The 13,417-nt window shown below is 38.8% G+C and overlaps 1 protein-coding gene across 1 annotated transcript; it reads right to left on the bottom strand.

Moving 5' to 3' along the window:
* Nucleotides 1-630: 630 nt before the first annotated feature.
* LOC148128072 (veficolin-1-like) lies at nucleotides 631-8,995 on the bottom strand. Its single transcript, XM_087919351.1, has 8 exons — nucleotides 8,848-8,995; nucleotides 8,056-8,193; nucleotides 7,362-7,424; nucleotides 6,784-6,819; nucleotides 5,534-5,667; nucleotides 4,601-4,730; nucleotides 3,149-3,283; nucleotides 631-1,757 (listed from the first exon to the last, which is right to left on the bottom strand). The coding sequence occupies exons 1-8, from the start codon at nucleotides 8,945-8,947 to the stop codon at nucleotides 1,507-1,509; spliced, it is 987 nt and encodes a 328-aa protein (XP_087775477.1). The 5' UTR covers nucleotides 8,948-8,995; the 3' UTR covers nucleotides 631-1,506.
* Nucleotides 8,996-13,417: the final 4,422 nt, after the last annotated feature.

Consider the following 13,417-nt stretch of genomic DNA (forward strand, 5'->3'; position numbering starts at 1 on the left):
TGAAAACCAACTCTGAAATATCCCACAGTTATCACCTAATTAAAAGATTAACACTTCGCCCCTCCCCAGTATCATCAGTCATATTGTCCAATGGCTCCTCTCCTCCTTCACCAGCCACTTGTTATGATGACCTTGGTCCCCACAGGAAAACTTTATTTTGACTGTAAGTTGGGTTATCTACGTCCTCCCATCCCCTCTTTCTCAGGCTTCGTGGCAACTGAGAGGCAGGACAGGGTGGCTTCAGCCAGGTTTGCTTCAGAGTTGACACTACCTGTAAATGTTTTGGCATGAGGCAAGCCCTCTCCCATCCTAGTGATCAAACAATGAACAATACAATGTTGTTTGCTCACCAGGATGGCAAAGGGCTTGCCTCATGCCTTAAATATATATAGATAATCCTCAACTGACTGGTACTTGTGACCAGAATTTATGTCACTGAGTGGTATCATAAAGTGTGACCACATTGCTTAACAATAGCAATCCTTGTAGTCTCAGCTGCCATCATTAACTGACTTGTAAGGTCAAGTTACTTCCTGCCAGCTTTCCATAACCAAAGTCAGTGTGGAATCCAGCAAGAAGTTGCAGGTCCCAGGCTGGCAGGAAGGCAATTAAGAATGCAAACATTAGGAATTTCTCAGTAGCTATTTATTTTCAAATTATGTGTAATAAGCAGTACATTCTAGGTTCACAAATGAATTGTTCCTCTTCCCCATTACTGTGATATCAACGTGCAGATGTTCCTTAATAAAATATAGTGCCAATGACAGGGAATCTGAACTCATGTCAAGATTGCTTCAAATTGGACACAGCAGCTAGAACTGCTGGGAATTTGGCTTCAGCATCCTCTTAAAGTCTCCCCCTCCCTCCCTGTACCACACAAATCGATGCTGAGGTGATGTTACTAATAATTGCAATAGGATCCTGTCATGGTTCGCTGGTCTCTTTCTGAGATTTGATAAAAATATCTGAGGACAGAGCAATAAAGGGAAACAAATCTGTCCACTGTTTTCAGAATGTGAGAATCAGATTGATATTTTTTTAGCAGAGTAAAATCCCTGTATCTTATATATTTCAAGAATTATGGATATTTCCTTTAGTGTTCCTCTTTCCAAGTTGCAATACAGACAAATCCCCAGAAAGGAAGAAGAATCCGTTCACAGATCCTGCTTTGCATTTGAAAGTATGAGAATTCTAGACATTCAGTCAAAATTTATTTCCACAAGATAACAGTGGATTACATCCCAAGTTAAAAATGCTGAATTCTCATACAAGAGGCAGCTGGGTATCCTCCATCCTCCAATTAGCATTTTCATTTCAGATACCTTTAATTCCCAAATGAAGGTCATCCTCCCAATATATTTGTATTTATAAATACATATGCAATTGTTTTGATAGTCACTATTTAGTCTTCTTTTTTCAGGAACAGAATTCAGGAGCATATTCATGTGCTAATACATTCATTCAGCAAGTCAGAGTTGAATAATTCTGAATATATTGATATTTCTCCTATTGAGCTTTAATTTTCATATCCACATATTTGTAAGAATAATGGTACCCTCTCCCAGCTTTCCAATTGATGCCATCAGCAAATGAGCTATGTTCCCCTTTGTGATACAGGCCATTCAGGTTGGAAGAGTGGCAGGCGCCATACCACCAACCTCCCTTGTAAGTTGCAGCACAACTCAATGGTTCACGGGTATCATTGTCTTTGTCTTTTGTAGAGAATGCCAGGTCTTTATGTCCTGATAAAGAATCCCCTGAGTGAAGATAATCAGAGGAGAAAATCAGTGATTTAGTATATTGTTGCTTTCAGTCACAGTGCTATAACAGTGAAAAATGCACATTCTCTGCTAGGAAGAATTCAGCAGGAAATTAAAAATAATAGAATGCGTAACTTATATGCAAAAATTCCCAATTCAGTTTATCACATTACCAGGTAGGAATTCCCTATGCCATTGTTTGCTTAACCATGTTTTATTAAATAAATCCTAATTGACTGGAATCATGTCACATGCCAAGCTATAAACCATGGTTTACAAATACAGCTAAACTTCATAATATTCTAACTAAAAACGAATCAACATAGAACATTGTAATAAGATCACCACACACCATATATACAAATTATACATGTTTAAAATCCTAGATGGCAGTTCTTGACCTTACTTATTCATTCATGATTAAAGATTAAAAAATGAGAAAGAATCAAATACATAGTACACATGGTATATTTAGCAGAGAGTCATTTAAAAAATACAGTAGGAAATAAAGTAACTCAAAATAATAGAAAAGCAACCCTAAGGCCAAATTCAACCTGTTTTTTTCCTGGTGACAAAGTGCAGCACAACAAATTTAGCTCCTTTCATAGGTACAGGTGAAACTTGAAAAATTTAGAATATCATGCAAAAGGAACACTGAGTCAATCTTGAGCCAGTTAGAATCGAACTGCCAAACTCCTGGCAGCAGTCAGTCAACAAAACTAGCCTGTATTCCAATCACCACCCATAAAAGGTCAGGGCAGCGATACATAGGCAATACAATTAGTCTTCATTTAGCAACCATCTCATACAGTGATCATTCACAGTTACAATAGAGATCAAAAATTAACTTTGTGACCAATGCCCACAAATATGATTTTGCAGGGCTCCTAAAGCAAAGGAAAGCTGAAGTAAGATGATCAGCACAGTTATCGTTTCACTTAGCGACTACTTTGCTTAACAACTGAATTGCTGGCCCCAACTATGATTACTAAATGAGGACTATGTGTACATATTCTAATAGCTTCATATGAACACAGACATACTTGTTTCAAGAGAAGGACCTTTGATTTGTATAAAGAATGACAGAAATCCATCAAATGTAATATTATATACAACGGTACCGAAATAATGCATTTTTTCAGCATTAGCCATACTGGTAATTCTAAAATTCACTATCAAAATAATACATTTCTTATAAATAGAAGTGGAAGGCCAAATCATAAGAAATCCTTTTATATTCATATGGTTCCTTGAGGCATGTGGGACTTGGCTAAAAGCCTGCAGAAAATGAACTGCTGTATGACAGATTTTTAATCTTCTGAAGATAATTGTGTTTTCTGATCTATATCAAGGTACTGAAATGAAGAAGCAGCCTCTGTATTACTCACCCATGTTGCCATCCAAGTAGGAGCCCAAACTTAGCTTATAGTTTTCACTTTCATTTGCGATTCTGAAACTGGAATATGTCGCAAAGGTTGTGGAACCATTGAAATCTTCCACATCAATTCGCAATTGCTGTGTTCCTAAACACCAAAGAGTGAATGTTGTTAGTGAGTGAATACTAGAGATACAGAAATCCTTGAAGGGAAGCATACTGATCATTGTGGCACACAGTGGAATTGCGAGCTGTGTCCATCGAAAAGCAATGATAACTAACAACATGGAGGAACAGAATTACAGGAGCACAAGAGTTGGAACAGGAAAATTAAACCAGTGTCAGAAAATCACAAGCTTTGATTGTTTTGCACAATTAGGCAGAAAGTCATCCATTCGTTGCCACTTTTTCCTTTGCTTTCACAAAGTCAGTATTTTAAATAGCTGTCTACCTATATATGTTGAGTAAAGGCAGCAAGGAGGAATACAGATAGCAGCTCGGGTTTCCTGGTTGCATATATGAATATATTAGCCAGACACCATGCATGTATACTGTATATCTGGCTAATATATTCATTATTTTCCTCAGATTTCATTTATGAATTTGGAATGTACCATTAATCTTTATGGATGGAAATGGAAGGTGTTCTACCAAAGCTTCCCGAGACTGTAATTAAGCACATGCTTAGTTAAAGCAATTATTGTTTTATTTCAAATCTGGGAATTATGTTCATTCCCAGCCGGTAATGAGTCCCAAACAGTCCCTTTGAGATAAGCACCCATCTTTCTTTCCTTTGAATTGCTGCCAACAACTATAAAAAACCAACCGAAGTACAAAGTCCACATAGAGCTTCAAGGATTAATCCAAACAGAACAAATGATTTTGCTTCCTATGAAGGTTTCTTCACCTTTGCCTGTCCTTTATACCTTATGGGAGGGGCAATCACCTCCAAGCCTTACTCCTGAGTCACCCCTTTTGTCTCAGCTGCTTTTGCCTTCTAGCAGCTCTGCATACACGCGCACTGGGAGCAGCTCCCATTGTTCCTCAGACTTGCTGCTGCCAGACTCGAGACGCTCTACACCCAGCACCCCACTTCCAGAGGGTCCTGGCCCCATCTCAGCATTGGTCGCAGGAGCCTCGTCTGAGCCCTCCCCAGACTCCTGGACCGGTCCCTGTCCTTCCCCACTGTCCGATTCCACTGCCATCTGCACAGGCTGCCAGCAAACCACAACAAAAGGAAATGACGTCTTTGGAACCAACAAGAACATATCAGAGTCTTTCTTTTATGCATTCATGTGTCTCTGTGATGCAAAGAGAGTCTCTGGTAATATTAGAGACAGAATCTGAAAGGACCAAGATTCATTGTTCCTTGTAAATTAATTCTGATAGTGATGAGCATTATCTGTGTAAAAGTATTTAATTTATCAAACTGAGCCTCAGGTACAAGAGGAGATATTGGACTTACCAGAACTGCTGAGAAGATGGATCTTATCATTGCCCAACCAGAATTCTGATCCTTGCCTCCCGAATCCTTTCTTGTATGATTCCCAGTTACGGTAGAAATCGACAGACCCATCCTGCCGCCTCTGGAAGACCTAGTGGAAAGAGAGAGAATCTGCTTTCTTAATGTTATGCCATTTCCACTTGAGTCTCTCATATACTGCCTTAGTAAGTTCGTACTTGGCTACTGCTTTAAAAGTCAAGCGTTGTGGCAGGGTGACTGCATCATTAAAATGTTGTGTGGAAGCACTACTACCCATGTTGTCTGTACCTAAAATGCAGTATGAAAGGCCACCTTTGCCTGCCCTCACATCTGGACCAAAAGGAAGGAATCAAGAAAAACTGAGGTGGTACAGGATTGCCTATTTTACTGTAGAATAAGGATTGCCTTCTCTCCTTTGCAGAGCTTGTGGGGATGGATGTTGAGGAAGTGGGAACCCAGGGTCTCCTGATCTCTGCTTCAGGCAGGCAGAAGGAAGATTTCTCTAATTTCCCCCAAAGCACCTGAGAGCAAGACAAGGTGTAACAGATGGAAACTTATTGAAGAGAGGTCCCACCTAGAACTAAGGAGAAATTTCCTGTCCCTGAGAACAGTTAATCAGTGGAATAGATTCCAGAAGTTGTGGGTGCTCCATCACTGGAGATTTTTAAGAAGAGACTGGACAGCCTTCTAGATTCTCTAACCTGGCCCCCTCCAGGAATGCTGGACAGCAACTCTTGAAATTCCCAACCAGCAGGGCAACAGCTGGGAATCTGAGATACTGTCACCCCAACAGATCTGGTGGGAGCCAGGTTGGAAAAAGCTGAGTTAGCCTTTGAGTATTACTAATGAATTAAAAGATGTTTCCCCACTTTCATTATGTTGGAAGCAAACATCTCTCTAAGATCTCTTACTTACCAACCAGCCCCCTCCATCTACTTCCATGTCACAGAAAACCACCATCACTTTCCCTGGGATTGGATAGATGGTGTACCAGCCAGTGAGAGTCTCTCCTTGTTCATGGAGCTCCTTGCAGTTTCTGGCTCTTCCCTCTGAGAGAAGAATAGGGGGGTTTGGGGGGGGATATGTGGATCAGTTCGGATTCTCTCTGTTCTGAAAATATATGTGATGGGACAATTACAGGTTTCTATGCAAGAACTTTTCCAGTGGAATCACCATAATGCCTATTGTAGGAGAATGGATACACGTTGGTATGCAATAGTATTTAAAAATTTAAAGGAAACATTTATTTACTTATTTATAAAAAAATATATGCCATCCATCTCATATCCAATGTAGGTATAGATAGATCTGAGTAAAACATACAGTATTTGAATATGTAGCAGTTTTCTCCCAACTAGAGCCATTCATTATTTGGGAGGGGGGATTATGGGAACTAGAGTCTAACATTCTTAGAAGACACAGGTTGGGGAAAGCTGATATGTGCAGATGAAATTGTTAGGAATGTAAGTCAACTAACAGGTATTTGGGTTTAAAATATATAAACCAGGACAAACATGTTAATACTGTATCTTTAAGAGAATCCTAAACTTGTAATTGGGTGTAGTTTCTCAAACGGCCATAAGAAACCTGGGTTGTTTAGTCTTAGTCTTAGTCTCAGAAGAGAGTGTGAGTGAGTCTCTTGTTACCTTCTGTTGGAGAGTATTGCCGTTCCTGTATTGACTGTTATTCTTGGATTTAATGTAAGTCTGATACTGAACTGTTTTTGACATTGGACTTTGCTATTGGATTATCCCTGGACTAAAAACCGACTGACTTATCTGTGAATGATTTTGGACTGTGTTTGAACTTTGCTTAACATTTCTGAAAGTAAAAATCTACATTTACTGTACAGTGTATCTGTGTGCTGTGTGTGTATTATTCAAACACTTCTCTCACTACGTCTCCCTGTGTGCGCTCATTCTCCTAACGGGGAATTACCTCAACAGATATGCATCACAACAAACCTTAATCTTGATCAGAGACTTTGTACTATGCCAAGCATCCATTCTAGCCTATTCAGACAGTTTTGCATTTATTATCCTGAGTCATAAAGGTCAAATAAAGGAAGATGAAAATGAAGATAAAACCAAGCTGATGGCATTTGTGCCAATTATCTGGGGAAGTTTGAAGTGACTGAACAAGGAAGGGAGAATGCATAGACATACCTTCCCGCTGACAGCCTTCTAAGCGGCAGGGTTCCCCTGTGGAAAGAGAGAGAGAAAAAAGTGACTTATGACATGACAATTGTTGCAGCATCTCTCGATTCACATGATCAAAATTCGGAAGCTTGGCAACTTGCCCATACTTATAATGACTGAAGTTTCCCAGAGCCTTGTGGTCACCTTGGCAACTTTCTGACAATCAAAGCCACTGGGGAAACCAGATTTCCTTAACAGTCATGTTACTAACTTATAGCAACTGCAGCCATTCACTTAACAACGGTGGCAAGAAAGGTCATAAAAAAGGGGCAAACTTATTTAACAATCATCTTAGCAATGAAAATGTTGGTCTCAATTGTGGTCATACATTGAGAACTATCTATATAACCACACCTTTTTTATGCAAGTTTGCTATCTATTTTCTTGCATAGAGGAATAGACATGTAGAAAATACATTTGCAAAGAGCTTGTCTTGCAGAGTGATCCCCAAAGTATAAAAGTAAAAATATTTATTTGGAGGCCGAGAGACTTGGGATTTCCATAAATCTCCCTCATTCAAAAATGGATCTCTGGAGATACATTACCATTGTCTCCTTTGTCTCCCTTTGGTCCAGCTTTTCCAGGTATCCCAGCAGAGCCCTTTTCACCTAAGGAGAACAGAACAATGTCCCTTAAAAGAACATCTGGAATATACCAAGAGATTCCAAATCTTGTCTTGGTAAAAAAAACGAGGTCATCACAGAGGCTTCTATCTCTCAGTTGGCAAAAAGGGGGCAACAACCCTTTGATAAACAGGAGAGCTACTTATATACTTTCCACATAATGGAAGAATGTATAACTATTCTAAACTTGCATTGTTTTTCAAGGTTTTCCTCATCTTTCTCAAGCACTGTGAAAACAATAACACCTTACTAGGAAAGAACTGATTGATCCCTGGAAAGGAAGAAAGCTGGTGGGCATAAGAATAGTTCTTTTAACAAAATGATCCATTCCATCCTCCCTAAAAGTTCCCAACTGCTACTAATGCACAATCATCAGCATTTTAAAAACCTTCTTCTGGACCTGAAATACAACTTTGCTAGTACTGCATCCTCCCCTCTTAGCTGGAATTTGAGGGCCAGGTCATGGTTTTTCATCCTTCTGCCTGTAACCTTGGTAATGCTTTCTCCAACAGTCTTTCTTCTAGAAAGTCCAGGCTATGAGTTTCCTAGTAACAGAGGAAATAAGCTGCTAGATCTCCTTGACATCAATCATCAACAGAAGTAGGTATCAACTTACCTGGGGGGCCCTGAGGTCCTGGCTCACCCCTAGCTCCAGGAAGACCATTTGTTCCTGGCACACCTGGAATTCCTGGTATTCCTGCCTGGCCCTGGAGAACAATCTTGTCACTCCCACATTGTGCTAAGCCTTTCAGCTCTGGAATAGAAGAAAGAGAATAAACAGAGTGAAAAACTAAACAAAAGCAAGAAGGTTTTCCTCGCAGTCAGACAAGTCACACAGTGGTCCTAGTTTGGATACTAGAAAACAAGGATGAGTCAGCAGATAATATTGGATTTCTATTGTGAAGAATTCTGGCTGAGCTCACTCTTATTTTTTCACTGAGCCTTTGCAAGTTTTTAAAGCCTGCATTTTTTGAACTGCAAGAGGAAGGGTGAGATGGGCAGAAGAATAATGGCATGTTTAAATTTGTTTGCAAATATTCTAATTGATTACCTTACACACTTTTTGGCCAAAGGCAAACTCCGCTGGTCTATTTCTTTCCCCGTCCATTAAACCCTTTTCCTAGAACTGCTGTAATTTCACTAAAGCTCCTTCTGTGGATCTGACAACTTTGCTCCTTGAACTTCCATTCCTCCCTCTGGCCAATAACCAAGCAGGAAATGGCTACAGGACAATGCTTTCCCCACATTGTTGTGTTTGGCTTTCACCATGAGGAAACACAAAAAACAAAATTCACCATAGCCTGAAGGTGCGGCATAGATGCCAAACAGCACTTTAGTGCAGGAAGCTCTCTAAACCAATCTATCTTAATTAACTGGCTCACCCCAGAAAGGATCAATTGAGACTCACGTGCACAGCAGCTGGTTTCTGTCTCCTCCTGTGTGGATAGTCCCCTCTCTGCAGACAGAGCAATCAGGAACAGGAAGCAAAAACCCACCCAAGTTGTCATCTTACCTCAGGAACCCAATTTTCTGTTCTTTAAATATGTCTTTGAGCTGGGCTGGGGGTTTAGGTGTTCTTGTATATATAGCAGTGCCTATTAGTACTGTAAACAGAGAAGTGAGGAAATAGTAGAATTTCCTTGAAAAGTTATGGGAGGAAACTATGTTGAAAGTCTTCTTTTGCAACACCAACTTTGGCAAATCTTGGCACCATTCCCAATATTTGCAGATGAGGGATTGGCCTCTGGAAAATAAAAAACAGGGATCCCTGCATTGCATTACTTTTCCCCACCCTTTGTTCTTCAATGAGCATTTTCTGTGAAAAAATGTGGATTTTTAAACTTCTGTTATCAGAGGGAGAGAAGAAACATGAGTGAGCTGCACTTCAGGTAAACAAATATGTCAGCTTTTACAATTTTCCTTCTTGGATAAATACTTCCAGACAAAGACTGAAAATCCCCCAATTAGCTCGCAAGTTGATTGTATGTAATTTAAGAACTGTTCAATTATCTCTTCTTCAATGTTCATATGTTCTTATGGATTATAAATGTATTTTACACCTCGACAAGCATGAGTATAGCTAAATTGTTTTTAAAAATATTGTTAGGAATGTAAGTCACTTAACAGTTATTTGGGTTGGAAATATATAAACCGGGATAGACATTTTAATACTGTATCTTTAAGAACATGCAAAAACTGTAATTGGGTGTAGTTTCTCAAACGGCCATAAGATGGAGCCAGAAACCTGGGTTGTTTAGTCTCAGTGAGAGAAGAGTGAGTCGCTGTTTCCTTCTGTTGGAGAGTATTGCCATTCCTCCTAATGACTGTTACTGATCGTTGATGTAAGTCTGTTACTGAACTGTTTTTGATACTGGACTTTGATATTTGGATTATCCCTGAACTGAACACTGACTGCTTTACCTGTGAATGACTTGGACTGGTTATCTTGGACTATGCTTAAACATTTATTGAAAAGTAAAAACCTACATTTACTGTACAGTGTATCTGTGTGCTGTGTGTGTGCTATTCTTCACTTCTCTCACTACATCTCCCTGTATGCGCTCATTCTCCTAATGGGGAATTACCTCAACAAATATGCAGAGTGAAAGAAAGGTTAGAAAGTAGATTAATATCCAGAAAGTAGATCAATATCTATTAGGCTTTGTCAGCAAGGAACGTATGCTTGCCTATCCAGTCTTCCCATAAAAACAGGTAAAATGAAAAATAAAAAATCTCTTGTAATGGTATGTGAGAAAGATCTTGGGACAGTAAGTGAAGAGATGTTATTAAGGGACAGCATAGGCTGCAGCTAGAGAGTGGGCAGGGAAAGAGGCTTAGAAGAGACACACCATAGTTTTTCTCTTGTAAAGGAGATGCGGGGGAGGGAGAACTGTCCTTTTGCACCATCATGCTTTATAACCGCACCACTTAAGCAATGGAAGTTGTGATCCCAATTGCCATTGGAACCTGAGGGCTACCTTCCTATGCTATTACAGTGGAAAGGTGAAGCTTGCACTCTCTCAGTCAGTTATGACCACAGTCTTCTTTTCATAGCTCCAGTTTATTTTTTTTTCATTCAGGTAATGGTTAGTCTTTTTCTCACTTCAGTTGCAATTTCTGTGCAATTGATACTTGAGGATGAGGCGGGGAAGGAACATGCAATTGAAACTTCACACCTTTTTAATTTTTAAAGAGTCAGTCGAAGATGGATAACTATTATCAAATTTGAATGCATGGATAAATAAATAAATCTTCCAAGAATATCATTGGATACTTTAAAATGGCTGGAGCGTTGATTGTGAAGTCATGGTTGCCATGTTGACTTTTGATCCCCTCCCCCAATTGGGACAGGGGACAAAATGACAATGTACTGAATGTTACGTTAGCAATGGTTTGTTCTGTTTTGTCTGGGTTAGGGAATTGGGAGAGATAAAAGTATCACTGGACAACCTGATTTTGAAGCCAGAATGAACTACACCCAGCTCAGGAGAGAAGAACTGGCAAACCAATACAGTGCTCAAAGAAAGAAAGCAATCAGGGCCCAATCTGTGATGACTTGCTCTACCAGGGATTCTGTCACAGGGAAGGTTGAAGCAACCAGGGCAGTCAGTCACCGTAAATCGATGTCCCTTCCAGCTTTGGAGCTCCTTCTTAGTAGCTCTTTTTGCTGAACCTCAAGTCTCCCTGCTTAAACTCAGCAGTGTTCATCAAGCCTGGCCCAGCTTCCAAGTCTACCCAAATCTATTGAGCTTGTTCAAGGAAAGCCCCATTTGTGCTATACAGGATCAAAGAGCTTCAGTATCTCTGCATGTTTGGATAGTCAATCCGGTGCCAATCTCTAACCTTGGAAGAAGAAGACAGAAGTCATTCTTTGTATTCTTTGTGATTTTGTCCTTTTTCTTTATAATTTTTTTAACATTTCTGTCCCTGTTCTTTTTTTTATTCTTTATCATTTCTTTTGATTATTAATGTATGTTGTTTTTAATGTTTATTCTTTGTAAAATGCAGTGAAATTATTTAGAAAAAAGAGTTGCCTTGCTAACATGAAAGTTCAAGTGAAACCGATTTCAAAACTGCCTTACAAAGTCAGGAACAAGTGCTCGCACACACAAACACACACACATAAATCGTCTGTCCACCATCAAACAGAAACTACTTTTTTGATTGACTTGTTCCCTCTGTTTTCAATCACGTACTCCACCTCAGCTTCCTCCATGTCTGCAATATCAGGCAAAATTTTAAGCTGCTGTTCTATATCCTCACAGAATTGTTCTCTTCTGAAATGCTCTAAATTTCAAATTCTTGTTATAAAGATCAGATTCTGCTGTTCATAATCTGCGATGCATGTTATTCATTTTATCTTTTGAATTCTTTGTTCCTAATATGCAGTGATTCTATCTAGTCATAATACTACTGAAATGAGATGATAAGATGATGCTTCAATTCACTTCACTAATCCTAAAAATCAAAATATATTTACTTGCCTTATCAAAGTCAAACAGCAAAAAATATCTGTTTTTGTTGCTTCCTTCTTTTATATCCAAATCTACACCACAATTTAGAGGCATTTAATGGTATTGTTGATTTAACCACTCCCATCTTCAGAGGAGTCAGTCAGAGCTATATCCTTGAGTCAGCTTCCATATAAGTGACACCCACTGAAGTTCTTTTAAACCAGAATTTTACCTTACAATGCTTGCCCATTATTCTATATCCATTTTCTTCTAAAGAAGATTGAAATCATCTTGTTATGTGGGCACCTTATCCGTAACCTAAGTGGGCTTAGATGTTTTAGTGTATTATTCTTCAGGGAATTTCTTGACATGAATTACTCAAAAATGAAGGTTCTAATTTTCTCTAGAATGCACTTTAATTCCTCCATTAAATGGGAAATCTATTTAAAAAATAAATAAGTTAAGGACTTAAAGTAACTTGGTTACCTTCACCCATTAGAATACACAAGTGAGTGAGCTTTCTATTAGAGCTCAAAAAGTTGTTAACACAATCTTTACGTATGCCAATCTTCCTGGCAATGATAACATCCCTGTAGCAATAAAATTGTATAAAGCAAAGATTCTGTGTCTGTTGTTATATGGTGCACAATTTTGTAATTATAAGAATGTCTCTACTCTAGAAACTGCTCAGTCTAAGGTTTTGAAAGCCAGATGCAGTGTCCTTTGATCAACTTCAAGGAAATTTTAAACCTTAAATAAAGGATGTGAGATTTACATCTACAAAATGACAGGCCTAAAATCATTCATCCCTATTGTGGCCCAATTGCAAATTATTCATGCACAATTCCTAGCTACTTCCATACATCCTATACAATCCATATCCATTCTCACAGGAGACTTTTTAACTTAGTTTGAATAAAAAAACACAGGAACACATTTGCTGTAAACAAATATAATAGTGTCTTGTGTAACAATATGTGTGTTTGGCTCAGATACAGGCATAGAGTCAGTAGTTGTATTATTTCTGTAGGATTGTAGATTCTTATTAAGTTGCAAACAAAATCAGTTGCACATTGAATTTTTGTGCCAAAACATAACAATGCAGATAATTAATTATTCCAGAAATAATTAAACAACAATAATAATAAGTAGAAATAAACATAGCTGTAGTATTTTAGCAAAATAAGAAGTTAGTATTAATTCATAAGCCTTGACTATAAAACTCCATCCTAGAATTTTGCATGCAGAAACAATTTTGTGGAAGTTCAGACATGGGATATGTAAAGAGCACTCTAGAGCTGTGTGATCTCAGGGTCAATTAAGAAGGTGGGGATCTTCACTGCCTAGGATGAACCATCTTTTCTGAATAACCTTCAAGGGTTATAGTCATACTTTGGAGATTAAAATAAGCTGTTGCCAGCCAAATTACATATGAGATACAAGCTTGTATCCCTTCTGGAGGCATTTCCTCTCAGCACTAAACTGCATTGTATATGTTGAAAACACTTTCCCAAAGGCTGCAAC

The sequence above is a fragment of the Pseudonaja textilis genome, chromosome 1 (assembly GCF_049901715.1).
Source record: "Pseudonaja textilis isolate UNSWEBS1 chromosome 1, rPseTex1.2, whole genome shotgun sequence".
Lineage (NCBI taxonomy): Eukaryota > Metazoa > Chordata > Lepidosauria > Squamata > Elapidae > Pseudonaja > Pseudonaja textilis.